This window comes from Larus michahellis, chromosome 4 (assembly GCF_964199755.1).
Source record: "Larus michahellis chromosome 4, bLarMic1.1, whole genome shotgun sequence".
NCBI classification, from domain to species: Eukaryota; Metazoa; Chordata; class Aves; order Charadriiformes; family Laridae; genus Larus; species Larus michahellis.
Genome location: NC_133899.1, coordinates 75923488 through 75942728, shown reverse-complemented (window position 1 = coordinate 75942728; position 19241 = coordinate 75923488). Strand labels below are relative to the sequence as shown.

General features: G+C 38.1%; 1 protein-coding gene across 3 annotated transcripts in view; it reads left to right on the top strand.

Moving 5' to 3' along the window:
- The window catches only part of MOB2 (MOB kinase activator 2), a 121294-nt gene that overhangs the window by 13048 nt on the left and 89005 nt on the right, over window positions 1-19241 (top strand). The window contains exon 1 of one of the 3 annotated variants that reach the window (XM_074585680.1): window positions 8285-8483. The exons of the other annotated variants lie outside the window; for them this stretch is intronic. Coding sequence (XP_074441781.1) covers window positions 8470-8483 — 14 coding nt within the window. The 5' untranslated portion in view covers window positions 8285-8469. Of the gene's footprint in view, window positions 1-8284; window positions 8484-19241 lie in introns of those variants that run through there. 3 annotated transcript variants of the gene reach the window in all.

Sequence of the window (19241 nt, the reverse complement as noted above, 5' to 3'; positions counted from 1 at the left end):
TGTTACTTACTTTTTAATCTCATTTTGTATTTGCTTCTTTGCGCCGATTTTTTTTTTTAGACTTTAGTAGTAAAATGACAATGTGAGTATCACAGCAGGCCCTGTCTCAGACCTCCAAAGAATGGATGAATTCTCCAATATGTTCTTGTTACAAAATCAAATCCAGAACTAGACTTCAATAACTACTTGTTCTGCTTCATCATGTGGAAAAGCAACAGCAAGTTCAAAAATGGAGGGAGAATAAGGTAAAAGTGGGTTTAAGGACTATTGACTCACCAGCGTCCTTCTACAATAAAGAACAATTTTGGCATCTTGCATAACAATAGAAGGTTGGAATACTAATAAATAGGAAGAATTTTTGTATACAGCCCATAGTCGAGCGGTGAGGTTTAAATTGTATGATTCACTAAGTTAAATAATACAGTCTGTAAAGATTAACCACATTAGCAAGAGTACTAGCTAGGATAATACTGGTTTTCAGTCCATGCATCAAAGCTGAGTGGTCAGAGCCAGGAAGAAATTTCTCTTGGCATATGGCACTGGGCAATTACCTGCATTTCCAGAGATTTATGGGGTCTTCTGAAACACTTCAGTGTTGACCACTGTTAAAAATGGAATATTGGGTTTAGTAGGGTGTTGTTTTGCATTACACATGGTCCTATGATGCAGAGGTAGATATCCAGAACATATTTACATAACAGCACGGTAAGCCTTAATCTTTTCTTCTGTTTGCAACGACCTCCCCTTTCAACGTACAGGAAGTTGAACTACTTCATAAAAATCTGATTGTTATAGAAGGAAAAAAATATAACTCCCTTTTAAAATAACTTTTGTAACACTCATTTACAATATCTATTTCTTCTTACAAAAGTACTAAATGTATTAGTTGGTGATTCAATTTTAAGTTTGGAAAACTTTAAGTACTACAAATAGAATGCTTTTTCTCCAGATTTTTAAGTGAGGGCTATTTGTGCATTTGTACCCCTGTGATGTGTCTTACACAAAGATTAAAAAATTGGTATCTCTTCTTCCTTGTTTTAAATCAATATTTTGTGGATTAATGTGAACTTTTTTCAATTTATTATTCATGAAGTCAGCTGTCTTGTTGGTATATTTCACTCTTACATTTGTTTAGAGGCCCTAAATTACAACATCTGGTTCCTAAGGATGATGACATCACTCTTTTTTTCTGGTATTTGCTGTTCCCTATTGTTGAAATGTCACCTTTGGGACTGGGACTGTCATTAGACATATGTTAATCCTTGTAGTAACTTTTAATGATATTGATAATGCAATGATAATGAGGGAAAAATGCGAAATTGATTCTTGGGGGAGATATTTGAAATTCCATGGAATTAAAAGTATCCCAGGATGTTAATATTGAATCACGGTCGTGCTCTTCCTTTGTTACTATTTTTCAAGAGGTGAAGATACACCAGCTTTTTTTCTCCTTCCCCAGAAAGAAGTAAGAATTAAGATGGAGTCTATTTTGACATCGGCAAGAATAGAATGTACATTTGGAAACAAGACCATTTGATTATATATATGAGTTGTATTATTGATCTGCTGTTGTTTTTCTAATCTGTACTTGCTTATTTTATTATAGCTCTTTCTCAAAAACAAGTATCTACTTGGATCGGGGATGTGTTTTCAGAGATGCCAGATGGTACATTGGCCTTGGTCGTCTTGAATCTGCAGTGCTTCCTGAACAATTTAAATACTTAGAACTTGCATGCTTTTGGTTTTTCTGAGCTGAAGCTTCTGAAGTTTTAACAGACTTTTGTCACAATCCGAAGGGTTGGTTTCAGTCTATGGTAATTTTTTGTGATTTTTTAATTAAAAAAATTCCAATATAATGTTAATGTTTAAGCACAATTTGCTAATTATAATCCTTTAGTAGGAATTACTTTAACATCTGGAAATATGAAACGAAAAGATCATCGATCGAATGTTCTTTCCCTAAATGTAATTGCCACTAAAGATTATGTAAATGCTAAAGTGAATTTTCTCTCCCCTAAAATGCTAATGGTGAGGATCCTTGATAGAAAAGAATGATTACTTTTTTTTTTGTCTCATTATGTGAGTGCTTTACTTGTTGGTGTTTTTGGTTTTGGGGTTGTTCTTTTTGCGTATGCACAAGAGAGATCTCAGCATGCGATCTAAATACACTTTGTGTTTTTAAAGTTTTACAGTTAGCAACGTGCTAGCCTAATAATCCTAGCTTTATTTATCTAGTATAAATACAGGGGGAAAGTCTTGATCAGGGGACATATAAATAGAATCTAAGTATGTAGATGAAGAAAATACGATTCTGTTGGGTACTGCAAGGAGTAATATATAACCAAGCCAGTTCAAACAGCTGATCAGTTGAATGCTGCCTCTCGTTTGTTGAGAGATTTGTTGCTGAGAATAAATCAGGTTTGTGTAGTGACTGGAAATGATCTTTTTATATTCCTTGGAACTGTTTTCTCTTCAGGCTTTTGAAAACTCCCTGCTTTTCCCTGGCTTCGTTCTTTAGTACGTGTTAAATCAAATTGGTGCAAAACCATTGCATACACATTGTTGTCCATGTAGATTTTCTGAGAATTCGCATTGGTTTAGCTAACTCAGTTTAAAAGATAACTAAAGTATGACAGCATCCAACATTTGAGTCTTGTACCTCAGCTCTTCCCGGTGAGATGCTGTTTCCTTAAAAATACAGTAGAACTTGATTAGTTCAGATATTACGTTCTCCAAAATCTCTTGTGGAAGATGAAGTGTGTTCTCATCTAAAGGGTGACCTCATCATGTGCCAAGGGAGCAAATGAGGCTGTAGCAGCTCTTATGAGCCTTTATTATGAAAAGTCATCCAGATTTTTATAGATGCTGCATCTCCTTCATCCTTTTTTTCCTCTAGAAGGTATACCTTTTAGCAAAACAAGTCAATGAAGAAGTTGCTGATAAATTTTTTGGATAATATTGAAAATAGTTCACATAGGGAAGTGGAAGGGAAACAAAGAAAAGTTAAAAATGCAGTGCCTGCTTCCTCGGGTGCACTGTGGCAGCAGCATGTTTATAACCTCCATGGTAGACTTCAGTATGACACATCTTGTCGAAAGAAAAGCTATATCTGGATTTTTAGCATGACTGTGTCAAAGCAGGAGATACCCTTTTTATAGGGGAGAACTATTGCTTTCTGTTGCTCCAATTTCTCCCTCCTCAGTTTACTGAGGACAGCATTTTTCTTGCTACACCTTGCAACGTTAAAAAACGGAGCTGATGTATGCATGAACTAGGAATGTTTCTGAAGACTGATTATCTTAAAAAACCAAGTAATGATGTTGGTATTTTACATTGATCTGTGTTAGGCAACGGCTGCAAGTGTTCTTAGTGGTTGGTTTAGGTGCCACAGTAAATAAATTTGTGTTCAAAAAAGGGAATGATTGTCTGTATGCCACAGTAGCCTCTGCTTGCTTTATTTCTCATTACTGTACCTATGAGGGAGATATTTTTACCCAGTATCTGACAAGTGAATACAAATTTGCTTCGTGTGTGTCATTGTCATAGCTTCTTTGTCATAGCTTGGTATTATGAGAACAAAAGAAAGCTAGGGACCCTAGTGAGAATGTTAGAGAGGGATTAACAGAGCCTTGTAGCTATGGAGTTAAGCTGGGCTTCTGTTTTCACTGCCAATGACATCTTGATTTATGCATACTGGGGATGTTTTTAAACACAGAAGCAATAGGAAATAAGACAGTTTGCTTCTGGCCTGTGCTTCCTGCAGGGCTTCTTGGCTTTGCCTTCTGGTTAGACAACAGCATTCGGAGCATAATCTTGTTGTTCTGTCCTCTTATTGCTGTTTATTTGTTTTGCTGGTTATGTAAAGCTCTGGGCTTCAATCCGTTCTCCCTTTGCCCAAGTCTTCCTTGAAGATGTAAGTTGGGAATGTGCATGCAAAAAATCCCTTGTGCACATCCTGTTTTCAAATTGTGTTATTTCCTTCAGTCTTGTGCTCCTGCTGAGAATGTGGCTTGAAGGATGTCTTGTGCTTGCATCTGACAAAGTTGGTGAATGCTAAGGATAAAAGTGCGTATGTTCATAAATGGTGTAAGAGTTGAACAACTAGCAGGTTTTTTTTAACTAATGGATGGATTTGTAGCTTTTTTAGAAGTATTTTGTGATGATACAGATATCTAAGTAGTCTAAATTGTGGTTCAGGGTATGTTTTTTTTTCTCAGGGTGTGTTTCAACAAAAAAAGTTGTCTGGTAGCAGTTTGAATATTCACACTGTTTTTATGGAACAGTGTAACCACAGATAAACTTGCACAAATCCTGAAAGCAGCAGCCTGGAACAGAAATATAAACTTCTCCCTTCCTACTGCTTTATTTATTTCAAATGTGTGAATTGCTGAGGTAAGCAGGCCTGCAAAGATGAGATGAGTTATCTGTAATGTAAGCATTAACTACTGTGAAAACAAGCCTTCTTCCATTACCAAGCTCTTCTGAGTGGCCTGTTGCTGGTCACTTGCTAAAAGGTGACATAATTTGCAATTCTAGTAGTGTAACAGTCTATTCCTGCCATGCTGAAACACTTTTGAAGATTTCAACATATGCTCACTGGAAATATATTCATATGATTTTGCTTATCGGTTTATTACAAAAGCAGAATGATTGATGGAAATTAAGTATTACAAAAGAAGGAGCTTTTAGAATGCATCAAAGGAGTTTTACTAGGAAGATGAGTGGTACTAACCTCTAGCCCTCTCTCATTGGTCTTTGGTATTAAATTGCTCATACAAGGTACTGATCAGGATTTTCTAGTTCAGTGAAATCATATTGTTTCATCTTCTTTTGTATGCTACTGTAAAACAACCTCTTAACCTAGTGTAGTTACAATGTTGATAAAAAGTAAAATACGCCTTCATCTATGTAAAAAAAACCCATATGAGTGTAGAAGCTTTCCTGGTCCTTTAAGTGCTCTAAAACAATAAGACTATTTTTTGCTACAGATACAGAGAATTTAACCATAATACTGCAGTACGGATTTCATCTTTCAGCCCTTCCATGAAGTTTATATCACTCATTTCTAGAACTGTACCTAGATTGTGTACTGTACCACCTAGAAACCGTGGTATCTCTTGGTTTTGAGCTATGCTAAAATTAGATAATTTTTTTATTTCAACAGTGTTTGAGGCTGGACATACTGAATGAAATGGCAAATTTATAATGTGTAGTTTTTTCTTTCATTTCTTATTTTTTTTTTCCTATTGGAATTTCCCCCCCTGTTTCTCCTATTGAGAATATTTTACATCATTGTACAGGAGAAATGGTGCTAATGTTTGTTTTGTCATATAATGAATAAATTTGGTTTGGAAAATTTCTCTCCCTAATTCCTATCTTTAAAGTCTTTGTTATGGTTCTAATTAGTAGGTATTAGCATATGTATCAAAATGCAGAATGTGCAAGTACTATTTGGAAAGTTAAATGCTAGGTTTAGCTCATCATTTTGTATCATTTGGATTTATTTTGAACAAAACATTAGCACACTGAAGTATGAAAACTATAAAATTATGGCATAAAATCAGCATCAATAAAAATCTGTCTTGTCCATGGTTTTTCCTCTCTTAGTATCCATCAAACTGGGCAAAAAAAGGGCAATATAACAAATGTGTTGCTAGTCTTCATGACTGAGACTGGAGAAGGTAAATGTGGAATTATCAATGTGGCATTGAAAATGTAAATGTTAAAGTGCATTTATAGTATATGTTGGTACCGCTACATCTGTAATAACCACAACCATAGGGCTAGAAGAGCAGGCATCAACCCCAGCAAGCTCTGGCTACATTCAGTTGTGCCAAATCACTTCTACTGTGATCTTTCTTCTGTTTTTATAAAACGCTTCTGGAGGAGACAAGAAGAGAGGTATTGACTGCTTTGGAACTTCTTAATTTTGTTAGACTTGGCATAAATATCTCATGTCTGGTACCTTGTTCTGTTCACTACATGCTACTCTTCTTGATATCCTCCCCCCGCAATACGTATACTTTAAATACACATACTTTACTTTCTAGCAGCAACTGAGGGATATGTAAAGGCAAGCTTGAAGACTTACCTGTGGAACTGGCCTTTAAATATATAGATGTACAAGGAGTAACAAGTCTTTATAAAAAGCACCACAGTATCCTATAACAAAAATCTTGATAACACACAAAGACAATGTATTTCATGCCATAGTTTCCTGAGCAATTTGGGCTAACTGGACTGCCATGAGACGTGCTGTCTTCTCACTGCTCTAGCTGTTTATTGCCCTCTCTTTGCCAGCTCAAGTACTTGAGGGGTCTCATTAGGAATTGGATCCTCCTAGTGATGCAGGTCAAAATTAATGGAAAGAAAACAGCATTTCAGTTTAACTGGGATCAGTTCCTGGTCCAGTTCACTACTGCTGCACTCCTTCTGCATGGGAGAGGTGCAGAGGGACCAGAAATGATGGGGAGGGGGAATGGGATCAACTCTAATCATGGTAGTGACAGTTTGCTGGCTTAATGCATTTGTGGAACTGTGACATTAGGTGCTATGGTCTCTCTCAGAAACTCATTATGTGCTAGACAAGGTTAAACTCTTTTTCCTACAAAACAGGCTAAAATAACCCGTTTTCAGTTAAGTGATATGTCCTCTGAGAAATAAGTAATTGTTCAAATGTCTGTGAAGTTGTTCCTCTCCTTTGCTACAACTGTGGATCCAATAATGTCACTGGGACAGAATATGCTTCTGTTTGGAGGAAGAAAAGTAAATTCAAATCTGATGACCATGTGTAATCAGTCAGGAAGGCAAAATCAGGCTGCCCTGGTAAACAGAAGAGTAGAGGGGCCAGGGCAATTGCAGAAACAAGCTACACATCAGCTCGCCAGGTATCCTGTTTAATTGCTGCAGATCATGCGGGGGTTTTTGGTAATGGTTTGTGCATACATGTGTGATTTTTTTTTTTTATGGGGTGATGGTAGGGGAATGCTAATTATGTTGATATGTTTTAACACTTTACATAAATGTAGTTTATATAAAGCACACTTTACATAACTGTAGTTTTTAGCTGCGCCTTTCTAACTTGATTATCATTGTTGGAAGAATAGTTTGTACATCAGCTTATTTTCTGCTAAAATTAGACTAGCTCTCTTTTGTATTCAAGTTGCTTTGCTACAGCAAAGTGAATGCAAATCAGACTACTCCTGTATCGTTTCTTTTGTGTTCTGTCACCCTCTATGGTAATAGCCAGCAAAAATCTCAACTCCAAGTTTTGTGTCTCTTTTGCTGTTTTTTTTCTGCTGATATAACACTTCCTAACTGGGATGCAGTGTATCCTGGGGACACGAATGGATTCCCTTTGTTGGTAGTCAGGTGTAACCTTTTGATAAAGGATGGACTTTGATAAAACACATTGCCCATTGCTGGATGCAGCTGTGTTGCTTGAAATCCTGTTTATTGAATATGTGATTATAGAAGAGTAACAGTAAATGTCCTCCCTCTTTTTTAGTGCCACAGATGGCAAACTTGTGCTGGTCAGGGGACCAAAGAGAAGTTAGGAAGTAGGATGTGCATCCTATGCCTATTGCCATGTGCTCCCAGCCAGGTATTTTGTGATGTGAAAATCCAGCACGTAACTTGAAAATACACTTTAATATGAAATGACATGAAGTTCTTGACTAAAATAAATTACAACAGAAAGTTCTTAATTCACTTTCTGTGCAAGTTGTGCTTTGTTTTGTGTGACTCACTGAAGATGACTGTAATTTTGTTTAACCTGGAGTTACCTAGCTGCTGTTCAGAGTACATTCATTCTTGTGACTCAGTGACTCAGTTAACTTCTAAAATTCCTGATTTTATGGACTTTTTTCCAGTAATATTTTTGCTTCCAGGATGCAAGGGGCAGTGTCAATACACTTGTTACAGGACCAAGCGTGCTGTGCTCAGACGCCGTGCTTTAGAGAGGTCTCCAACATATTGTGAAATGCAGCCATGTAGGTTTATCAGGAGCAGCTGTTTTTGTTCTGTGGACGGATCCATCTGGGGCAGAGGGGGGAGAGAGGGACTGCTGGTGGCTTTTAGAGATTAGCTGGTGACAGTTTTGCTTGGGACGTGTACCAAGTTTTAGCAGAGCTACTGTAACAGAGATAGGAGGTGAAAAGGGATGGTGAAAAAACCACAAGCTCTACTAATCTTTTTGTGTCAGAAGAAGCCTTCAGGATTTGGTTATCTGCATGTGGGTCTAATTGCAGCCTTGATTAGAGGAGTGCCTAACACTTCCTACTTCAGTAAAGATCTGGCTGAGCTGTTGCAGACAGCATTTGGACATAGAAGGCCTAGATGAGGAGTCAGAGCAGCTGTGTCCTTGGGCAGGCGAGAGGGAGGCTGTCCGGTTTATTGGATTACCTCTTGTCAGATCATGGCAATGCATGCTTAAATCCCTCGGGGTAGGGAGGGAGTGTTGAAGAAGGGATGGCTTATTTTAGGTAAACTGATTTAGACAGCAGTCCATTTTCTTGTTCCCTTTCTGCTGAGAAATGTGGGAGCATTTCATGAAAGGGTAACATTCAGTCTTCAAAATGTTCGCATCTGGTGTTGTGGTATTTTGCGGGCAGAAGCTGTGTAGCAGGTATGAGCTGGGCAGAGGGCCTGCAGCAGCTTGATTAGTTTCTGCACCTTTTGTTTAACTTCAGGAAGTGGTGGGTGAGTGCTTGCTTTTAATGCTATTCCTACTTTCTTCCTTCTCCTCTCATCCCTTTCCCTAAGCTTATGCCCGTTAAGGGTTAACAGTAAGCATTCGTTCAGCTTACTGTTGCCTTTTGTATTAAAGGGTAACTGTGAAATCTTTCCAAACTGAAAGAGCAATGAAATATTTCTGGGTTTAATTCTTGGCTGTTGGAACCTCATGTATTTGGAGAAAGTGATACGGGGTTTGTGGGATCTTTACCACTCTTATAGTGTATTATATACTTCTATGCTCAGGTCTCCTGTCAGTTTCTTAATATATGAAGCAAATGCTTTGCTCTCCAACTGAGCAAAAGGGACTCGAGAATAATGCTTTTCAAACAAGTACCGTATTTTGTTTGATTATCTTTGTTGGAAGGGACCACTTTCATGTCAGAGTGTGGTTCTGTACTGTCTCTTGCCATGCTTGGATAACTTCCAGTTACTACACAGGAATGGACTCCCCTTTCTTGGAGAGGAAGGTCTCCTGTCTTTTGCAGCTTAGATCCTGCTGATTTTGGTCCGATTGATCTGAGTTTGGGACCATTAGTTAGACAGAAGAGGCAAATCAGCAAATACAATCTCTTCAGAGGAAAGCATGCAATGTTTGAATTGCACAGGAGACGTAGAACAACTCTGTGTTATAAATGAGTAAGAACTTGTCCTGTGCATATCCTCTATATGGCTGTGACAGTCAACTTGGAGTCCAGAGTTTTGCAAGTGATACAGCTGGAGTTCTTAATCTTGTCCTTTAAGCATAATGGGTACTTGCTTGAAAATGCTTTTAAGTAGCATTTTTCACTCCCTCAGAGCACAGTCATACAAAAAGGCTGATTTAGGCTGTGGTGCCACTGAGGAAAAGGAGGGTGGGATTTTCCTGAATCAGTTCTGCCACTAGCGGAATATTGCTGCTTGGTTAGTTTGTCATCTTGAGGACACTGCAAGATGCTGCACCAACAATTTGTGTCTGCACTTAGTGGGGGGCAAGAAACTTGTGGAATGAGGGAGAGAATTAATGGGGGGTAAAGAGACACAGGCAGCTTTTTAATGTTGATAATAACAAACTGATTGTCATTTGTAGAGAATGGTAATTAGTAAATCAGCTATGACTGAACAGTCCCTGATATAAACATAAACCTATAAAGTTTTGGAAGCTGTTTGGAAGGGCTTTGTACAACATCACTAAATGAAGAGGCTGATAGCACTTGGGCGATTCTTTAATGAAAACTTCATTGAAAAATTTGGAAGTACTTTGAACAAGTGATCTGCGTGGGTTTGAGTACTTAGGGGTGAGATGTGCTATATCCAGCTCTCACCTGTTTCTTAAAATCAAGGCTTATAAAGTCCTGTAGTTGAATTGTAAACTTTACAGGTTTTTTTCCCTCCTCGCTGTAGTGTGCTCTACTCAATGTAATTGGGAACATTTTACAATGGTAATGAACTTGGCAAGAGGAGAGCGCTTTGCCTACTGCCAGAGTAAAGCAAATAAACAAATAAGGAAAACAAAAGAAGATCCTTCCCTGTCCCCTCGGCGGGTTGCAGGAGCGGCTGGCACCGCTGGCCATGCCGGCGGAAGGGTGGAATGTCCTGCCGTGCATTCCAGGCAGATGGCCTGGACCCCAGCCACCCCAGCAGAGCAGAAAATACCACACTCTAAGCCATGCCACTTGTGATTTAGTTGGAACCGAAGCTAACTTTAAAAAATAGTGCATCATCAATTAAAACTGTTTTTCTGTGTTTCCAAAAATTACACAACGGTTTTGGTCTCCTCTTGTTTGCTAAGGAGAAGCTGAATTCTTCCATCAGACAAACAAATGTTAGTGGGATCGTCATCTTAAGGATAACATCTTTCCATTTTGGGGCACCTTGCTGCTAAGAAAGTCACAGAATCCCCATCTGAAGAGAGCACGGACATCACCTGAAGAGAGTAATTTTTCTGTAGTCACCTCTTCTGGTTCTCAGCAAAGTGTTTGCCTTCTGCTTTGAAGAATGATGAAATAATGCTTCCCAAGTAGCAAATACCTGTTTCTCAGGAGCATTTGAGACAGGTGGTTGTATATATATAGTTGTGATGATCCGTACTAACTCCTGATAAAAAGTAAATACACCTTGTAGTACTTTTACAGAAACTTGTGCTCCAAACTCTGAACTGGGATCTGAGTATTTTAAGTATTAAGATTGACTGCAGAAGAAATGTGCAGGTTCTTGCAAGACTAGGTACTCATCTGAGCTAATCTTGCACTTTGCTGTCTGTATAGCACTGACTACAATAACAGCTTCTTCAATAACAGCGGGTAGCATGAGAGTTTCCTGTGGCTTGCTTATTGTTTTATCAGTCACCATTAAGGAAGCAAAACACCGTAACCTTAATTGAAGGATACAATAATGATGCTTTGTAGTTATTTAGCAGGCAAAATCTGACACCATTAAGGAAGTAGAACACCCTGTCCTTAATTGAAGGATATGATAATGATGCTTTGTAGCCGTTTAGTAGGCAAAATCTGTGATTAGCGTCACGTATTGTTTTAGAATCTGGATAAGGAGTAGCTAATGTTTGTAGGATGAAATAATTTTAGGAAGAACATGGAAAATTACTTCACCTAATTCTACAGTACAGTCTTTACAATGTGAAACGCAGGCTGGTAGTGATGTTTGGTAAGAAATCATTCCTCATAACTGATAGAAGTATAAAAGCTGGGGTATGGGTTCCACTAAGTGTTTAATTACTGTGATGATAGTGCTGTTCAGAAAACTAAGTTCAAGTGGTCTGTTTCCAGCAAAATATTTCAAAATGCTATGCAAATCCATGTATTAGAATAACAAAGCGTAAATCAGATTGTCTTGCTAGAGGCTGATGAAAGCCAGTGCTACCTAGACAGTCATTGAAAGCCTTGTGAAACACAGAGCACCAGTGTGCCGGTACCTACCATCTGCATGTCCCAGGTGCAAGAATGCAGAGGGAAAGGGGAAACTTCAATATTATTTGGCTTGCAAGATTGCACTGTGGCCTGATGCATTGGTTCATGGGGACTGTGCTGCTATGAAAGAACATAACTGTCAGCTGGAGGTATTTCCTTGTGATGAAAACAGCCAGGATGAGTGTCTTTTGTTGCCCTACCACAGTGCAGGTGAGTGCATGGTGGTTACTGCTGCATTAATTTCACACTGAAAATGAAAATGCAAAAAACCCATCTCCAAAAACAGCAGTACGTTATAAGATTTGGTGTGTTGCTTCTCCAATATTTGTACTTCAACCTGCATCTCTCAAATTCTTACTGATAACACTTTACAAACCTTCACAAGACTAATCTGTACAGATCAGTACAAGTACTGATCAGTTTGCTTTGCTTTTACATAAACATGGTTCAGTTGTACAAGTTTCATGCTAATGTTGGCTACGACTCTGCTAGGCCTCTAATTTACTATGAAATGTTTTTTCCTCAGTTTAACATTGCTTTCAGATACAAACAAGAGGACAAATTACTTGCAGTGCCAGATAAATGTGTGCTTGGCTGCCTGATGAAAAACTATCTCTTTCATTTTTTTTCTTCTGCGTATATTTCATAATGTCTGTTCTAAAAAGTCCAAAGGCAATTACCAAAACCAAATCAATGCTGGATAATTATAAGAGAAATGTACTGCCTGGAGCCGCTTATTCTAATATCACCTTCCTACTAACTACAATTAGAGGAAAAAAAATTACATTAGTCACTTGAAAAGGGCAGCAATCCCTGTTTTAACAAGCTGTGTAGCTTTTTTTTCACTGTTCTCAGCATCCCTTTGCCTGCTTGGTCAGGCTCAAGGGAGAAACCTGGAAGTAAACTGTGCATTGTGTTATGAATTATTGTTTCTTCATTAGCCAGCATTCTTCACCAGGATTTATAATTATGGTGCGGTGAATTCTGTTAACTAATGAATTTTAGAGTCTGTTGACTTTAGCTGTCCATCTTGATGATGAATCAGTTTATTTCTTGTCCGAGTTGCTTGGGGGAACTTCTGTGCCACCAAGACCCTCCAGGAGAAACTATTCTCTGAGCTCTTTTCTTTGGACAGAACCTGATGGCTGTGGCCATGGTGGCTGACAGCTTCAAATCGGGGCGACACCCAGTAAGCAGATGAAGCTGCCACCACCAGTACAAGCTTCATCCAGTAGCCCACGGAAGACCAGTGGTAGTGGGGCTGTCTGATTACTTCAATGATATCCTCAAGGAGTAGAGATTTTTCAGCTTTGTATGTGACAATTTAGTAAGTGTTAGCTGGTATTTTTCAGCAAAGGCAAATCTCTGAACTTTGCTTTTAAGGGTAAAAAAAATAGAGAAACGAACTATCCGTAAACACAAATGTAACAACATGCAATGCAGCAGTCACTAGAAAAGAGCATCTGTACGAGGATGTATGATATTCCATTTGGTTAAGGGCTGGGAGGTGTTTGTCCTCAAGTGTGCACATGTATTTGAGAGAACATAGGATGCTCCAAAATATGCTGGGGTTTTCAATGTCTTGCATAATAAAATTTACCAGTTCATTTTCTTGAAAAACTAATGATCGAAGTTCTTGAAATAACTTGTCCATGTGAATAAGTGAAAGAGGAAGTATTTCACAACAGTATTTTCATCAGGGTTTTTTTATAAAAATGTGTAAAATAAGTAACAAAGGAACCTCAAATATGAAAGGCTTGGGTTTGACTTTTTTTAGTTAAATGCAGGTTCCCTCTTTCAATCCTGTTCTCAAATAACTGAAAACCGAAAAAAAAAAAATCCACACAGAAACCAAAAACCAGAGAAATAGTTCATATTCAAAATACAGAGTCTCCAAAGACCCTTCCAAAGCTGTTAGATTCTCAGATAAAGAAATGAGAAGGTGAGACATGGAGTAATATTGCTAAAAGAGAAGGACGGCCTTTTTTTTTTTTTCCCCACAGCCTCATAGTCCAGTAGCTACTCAGTTGCCTTTTAGGTATTGCAATGCACCAGGGCCAGAGGGCACTGTGAAAGAGAAATGGGGAGCGCTGTTGGTGCCAGAGTGCTCTCTGACCGCAGGTAACTGCTGATTTGCAGAGTAGGAAACATAGGCAGACACGATTCCAGAAACCCATGGCATGTCTGTTGTTGGGGAAATACTGAATGTGAAAAAGCAATGAAGTGTTTTGTAGAATATTGGATAGTATTTAACTGTTTTGTTCTAACTAAACTAACCGAAAAAACCCCAACAAACATTGATGTTCCTGGAAGTCTTTGAATTCTTGGTCGTAGAACCTGAATCAGGGACAAAGCAGATATCGCATAGGTGGTAGAAAATGCAATCTGCATTTGGTTATGCTGAACATGTACCATATACCTTTCTCAGAGAAATGAAGGCGAAAAGTTATCTAGATCTACACCCTTGCTGAATCCTTGAAGAACTATTTCTTATAAGGATGATAAAATACTTCTAAACTTGCTCCTTGCAAGTAAATTTCCTTACATTTCCAGAGGGAGGGAGGAAGAGAATTCTGCTGTGTTGGTGTTATAAATATTTGCTAGAAGCATTTATTATGAAAGGATGGTGAACAAGGAATAAAATAGTCGTCTTTTTTTTTTTTTTTTTTTTTTAGAAGCAGAGCTGCTCTTGTTGTGACTGACTGGATTTCAGATGCTCTTGCTGTGGCTACAGAGTGCTACTTTAAGACTCTGAGATCTGGATTTTTATTTTGAATTTGGCCATTAGTATGTTAGGTGACTTCAGATGCATCTCTCCAGTTCCTTTTTGGCTTTTGTTTCCCATCTCTAAAATGGTTGACTCCCAAGTGAGTCATTGAGATCTGCTGATAAAATTAATTTTAAAGGACTTAGATATGGTTATATCCTTGAGATATTTAGTCTGCATCTTATTAAGCTGGTAAGAGGGCTGGAACATTGGTAGGTATGATAAATATCTAGGTAGGCAGAGAGACAAATGAGCTTTTTCCTTTTTTTTTTCCCCCTACAATGACTTTTGTATTAGCACAGACTGTGGTACCAGAAAATGCAGCACGCTTTTAATGTTAAGAAAGTGATGCCACCAGTAACTCCTGGCTATGTTTGAATTTCATACTGTGTCTCTTCCCTCCTCAGTGTAATGCTGGGCTACATAGGTTGCCGTTTATTTTCAATGGGTCAGTATGCATATAGTTATCTATATGAGCTTTGCTCTCAACCTGTTGATTTTGGAGAAACTTGGTGGTTGTTGATTCTACAGTGATTGCTAGAACACCACCTAAGTGATGGTCAATAACCTACATCTGCTCTTGTAGCAGCACTGTTGTAGGCCCGATGAAGGAGCAATAGTCAGAATAACTTAGTTTGCTAGAAAGATAACATCAATAAAATAACATCAAAAGTATGTTTTAAAAGTGGCTATTCTGTGTACACTTTGTACTCTTCAGTCTAACAGGGAATTTTTTGCTCAGGTAATAGCCTAATTTGTAGAAACGATATTGTACACAGTAGTGAAGAATCCAAGCACTCTTGGACTTCAGCTAAATGGAAAAATTAACAGCAAACCATTTGAAGAAACTAGCTGAAATTCATATACTGTACAGATGTATTTGTGTGGGTTCCTGGAAAATCATACTTTATAAATGGAATCTTTTCCCTGAAATAGCAAAAATCTAACTCTCTTTCCTAGGACATGCTGTGAAAAATGCTTATATTTTGATTAACTGGATAATAAGAAATAACTACTATTGTAGCCTGTGAAATAAGTGATAGTGGGGATGATTTTTTGAAACATAATGATTTCAGTTCAGCTTGGCTTGTTTATACATTTAAAAAAGTAAGCAAGAGTTGGCCATAGAAGTACCATTGTATTCTGTTTCTAAGTTATCTGTGAAACACTACTAAGAATTTAATATATGTCTGGCAGTACAACAAGCTGAATGAGTTCTGGCAGCACTTACAGTTGGAAGCTCTAAACAGTGTTTTGAGTACTTCGCTTTTCAGGGTAGATAAATCTCCTCCTTGCATCACATTTTCAAGGGAGCCTCTGAAAAAGGCAGTGATGCAGCAGGTTTGTCAGAGGCATAGTTTACCATTCTGTATGGCTGGGGTTTTTTTTTTGCTTAGAATATCTCCAGGTCTGAGTCAGAGGGAAGGAAATGTGACACTCTCAGGTCCTGTGGCTTCAGTTTAGATTTCCATCTACTTTGTTGCTCAGGATTTGAGTTTCTTATTGTTGCTTTATTGGCAATAACTATGAACCCATTTTTCACTAACAACTTTTCCACAGTAGTCTTGGGATATGCTTGTCTGACGAGAGGAGTATAGCGGCAAACACTACATTTAAAATTAGTTTAAGTCACTCGTGTTTAGTTATCTTCAGAAAATGTAGTGCTCTGATTTTCTTTAAAAACAAGCGTCTCCATCTTCACTATCAACTTTAAATCTGTAATGCATTTGCCTGCTAGATAATACATGATTTAAATGTATGTGACTGAGGGTTTTCAAGGGCCATCTCCCTCTGCTGTGGAATTCTGCATCTTCACAAGTATTTTCTGCAGTCCCTGAGAAGGTAATTCTTTGAAAGATTCCAGTATCTAAAGAAGTGCTTTCCTTCAGAAAGGAAAGTGATTTCAGGCTGGGAGCTTTCTTTAAGAGGAAGGCCACCGCTAATATGAAGGATCTGAAATATTCATTCATCTCTTACTGACCTATAGATGGATTATGATTCAGCTTTTTAATTAAAGCCATCTTTCTGCTTGTCAAGTAAGAATACCACCTGATGTATGAGGTGCATCTCACTAGACCGTGAGATTTCTGCGAGAGAGAATGGAGACCTTTCTGAAGGGGAAACTCTTCTCTTGCCTCTTGCTTTGCTGCTGCCCTGTCTTTAAGCTGCTGCCCTAAATTGACAGCTGTGCAGAGCTGTATAGCTGCTTAAGCTTAGCAAGTTATAAATGGTATTCTTCATAACGACCTTGGGAGGTGAATATTGTGTTTCCCAGGCATACACAGAGAAGATGGAGAGTGTTTGGCTTTGGGTCTCTTAGTGACATATTTCCAAAGGAACATTGTGCAGCCTCAAGCAAATCAAGAAGATATTCATGATGTTTACATGAAGGATGCTGCTGCTTCTGTTGCAAGTATAATTCTGGAAGTGTAATGAGAATGAGAGGAAGTGGAGGACTTCCTGCATTAGTTTTTGTGGCTGTGTGAAGGGGCTCTCTAAATTGCAGCTGGGTTGCACAACTAATAAAAGTTATGTTAGGCTCGGATAAGTCTCTTGAGATGTGAACTAATATACCTCTCTGTGCTGCATGCATCATGGTTAAATTTTTATTAACCTGGAAGCCAGAACAACAATAATAATGGCTGAGCATGCCATTTGTCTCTGTATTTTACCTTAGGTCTATTACTTTGCCATGAAATGTATTAGTGCCAGACTATGTCCTTAAAAATACAGTTCACCCCTTTGGGAAAAGCTTCCACAGTGAACTAAATACTTAACATGTGAGTAAAGGGTCTTCATAAGGTGGGAGGGAAAAAAAAAAAAGGGTAATGGGGGGGCCTTTAACATGATGATATATTCCCCCTTACAGGTCTCTAGGCAAGAAAGGGAGAAACACTAAATGGGAAAGGATTCATTGTATTTGGGAACAGCTTAGAATGTGTCTGGTGTGTTTAAAGGGGAGACAGTTACTTACATTCCTTTCTGAAACATCCAAAATACTTTTATCTGATTTCTAGATTTTTGGGTTGCACTTAATGCTGTGCTGGATGTAACTGCCTGGTTAATGATTGTATTCAACTCCTGCACTATGGGTTTATAAACTGAATCGATACAATGTTACTAAACATATTTTATTGTCTTTTTGGCGATGACTATTGAAGTGTTAATCATGTTTATCTGGTCAATATTTTGTTTTACAATATCTTTACAGTGGCTTTAGTGAGTGTTTCTCTATTTACTCAACTTACAATGTTAGTTTTTTTTCAGCGTGTGAGTTTGCCTGTATGACTTTTTTTTTATTAAGGTCTGGGACCTTGATGAACTTTACTATAGAGCTGAAGGGTGGTGGTTTTGAGGCAAGTAAGAAAGACATTTATTAAGGTGTAATGAGAAATTAAGACTAGTTGTCTTCTGCCTTTGACCTCTGTGCTTTTGTGGGGGTGTGCTTTTGTACCCTGTACATAGCAGGGGAAGTGCTTTGGAAAGTGCAGGTTTTGGAAAGTGCTTTTTATATATCTGTGAAAGAGAAGTATTACTGTGCTGGTCAGCTGGTCAGTGAGAGAGCTTTTCAGAAATGGTAAAGCATGCCGGGTTTAATTAGCTCAGCCTTGCTGTCTGACATTGATATTTTTTTTAGGTTTTTTTTTTTTGCATGGTCATAATGGTCAATCAAATAATTTACAGAATCAAATACTGTAAAGATGTTAGGTGGGGAAAAAAAAATCATAGGTGAAAATGGCTTGTTGCTTCTGTGTATCCTTTTATCAGAGAAAAGAATACCGTCTGAAAATCAACTTGATTTTCCTGTCATTGTGCTCTACTGTGCTGTACTGCAGGTGTGGATATCCTGTATTAAACCAGGCAACCTAAAACAGTACTGGTTCCCAGCAACCCAAAGGGTGTCTGTTGGCCTCCGATAACTGCAGTATGTTTAATATCACATATTCAAAAATAATTGAAGAGTCCTCTACTTTCAATGCAGAGTAAAATGGATTAGGTCGTTCTCTGTTAAGGGTATAATGCTGACATTGCCAATTAGCTAGACACAGAAGATTTTATGACGAGAAACTGATCTTGTGGTTTAGGTTACTGTTAAAAAAAACCAAAACAAACCCACACCAAAAAACCCAACAGAAAACTCTTTAAAAGCAGAGACCAAAGACAAGGATGGCAGTCACTCTATAAAAGCTGGTCCATTATGTAACATTAGGATGAAAACCAGCAGGGAGAAGCTGAACTTCCAAGAGTCCAGCTGCTTCCCTGTGTGCAATGCTGTAGATAATGCAGGAAATAATTAATATAAACGAACATTCAAAAGAATTCTTAAATTTTGCAAGCACATAAAAAGGCTGGACATTTTAAGTTTATCATATGCATTGCAGGCCACATACTTTTACCTCTTTGTGTGTCTGTTGATATCTTTCTCAACAGTTTTACCCAGAGAAGCAAAACATAGATTTCCTTTTCTTTAAGAGGCTCATTTAGGAGTTGACCCTTCCCCACAGGCTGTATCAGGTGGGAAAACTTAGTTTTCTATCAGTTCTTCTTTGGCTGGCTTTAAGGTTTTAGTTATTCTGTCTACATAGGTGTCAAAGTTCAAAACATGGACTAGTTTGCCAGTTCAACTGCATGATTTAGAATTCTTCTGTAGCATTGGGTGAGGACAACGTTCCAGAATGTCAGCCTTCTCAGGCTTCCTAAAAGAGAAATCAAAGGTCAAATAGCATGAGCATGCTAATGAAGGAGAAAAATGTTTTCTTTCCATACTTTCCTATATCAGTAGTAAATCCAGAAATACTTTCTATTACTTTTATTATAATGTCTATCTATTGCAT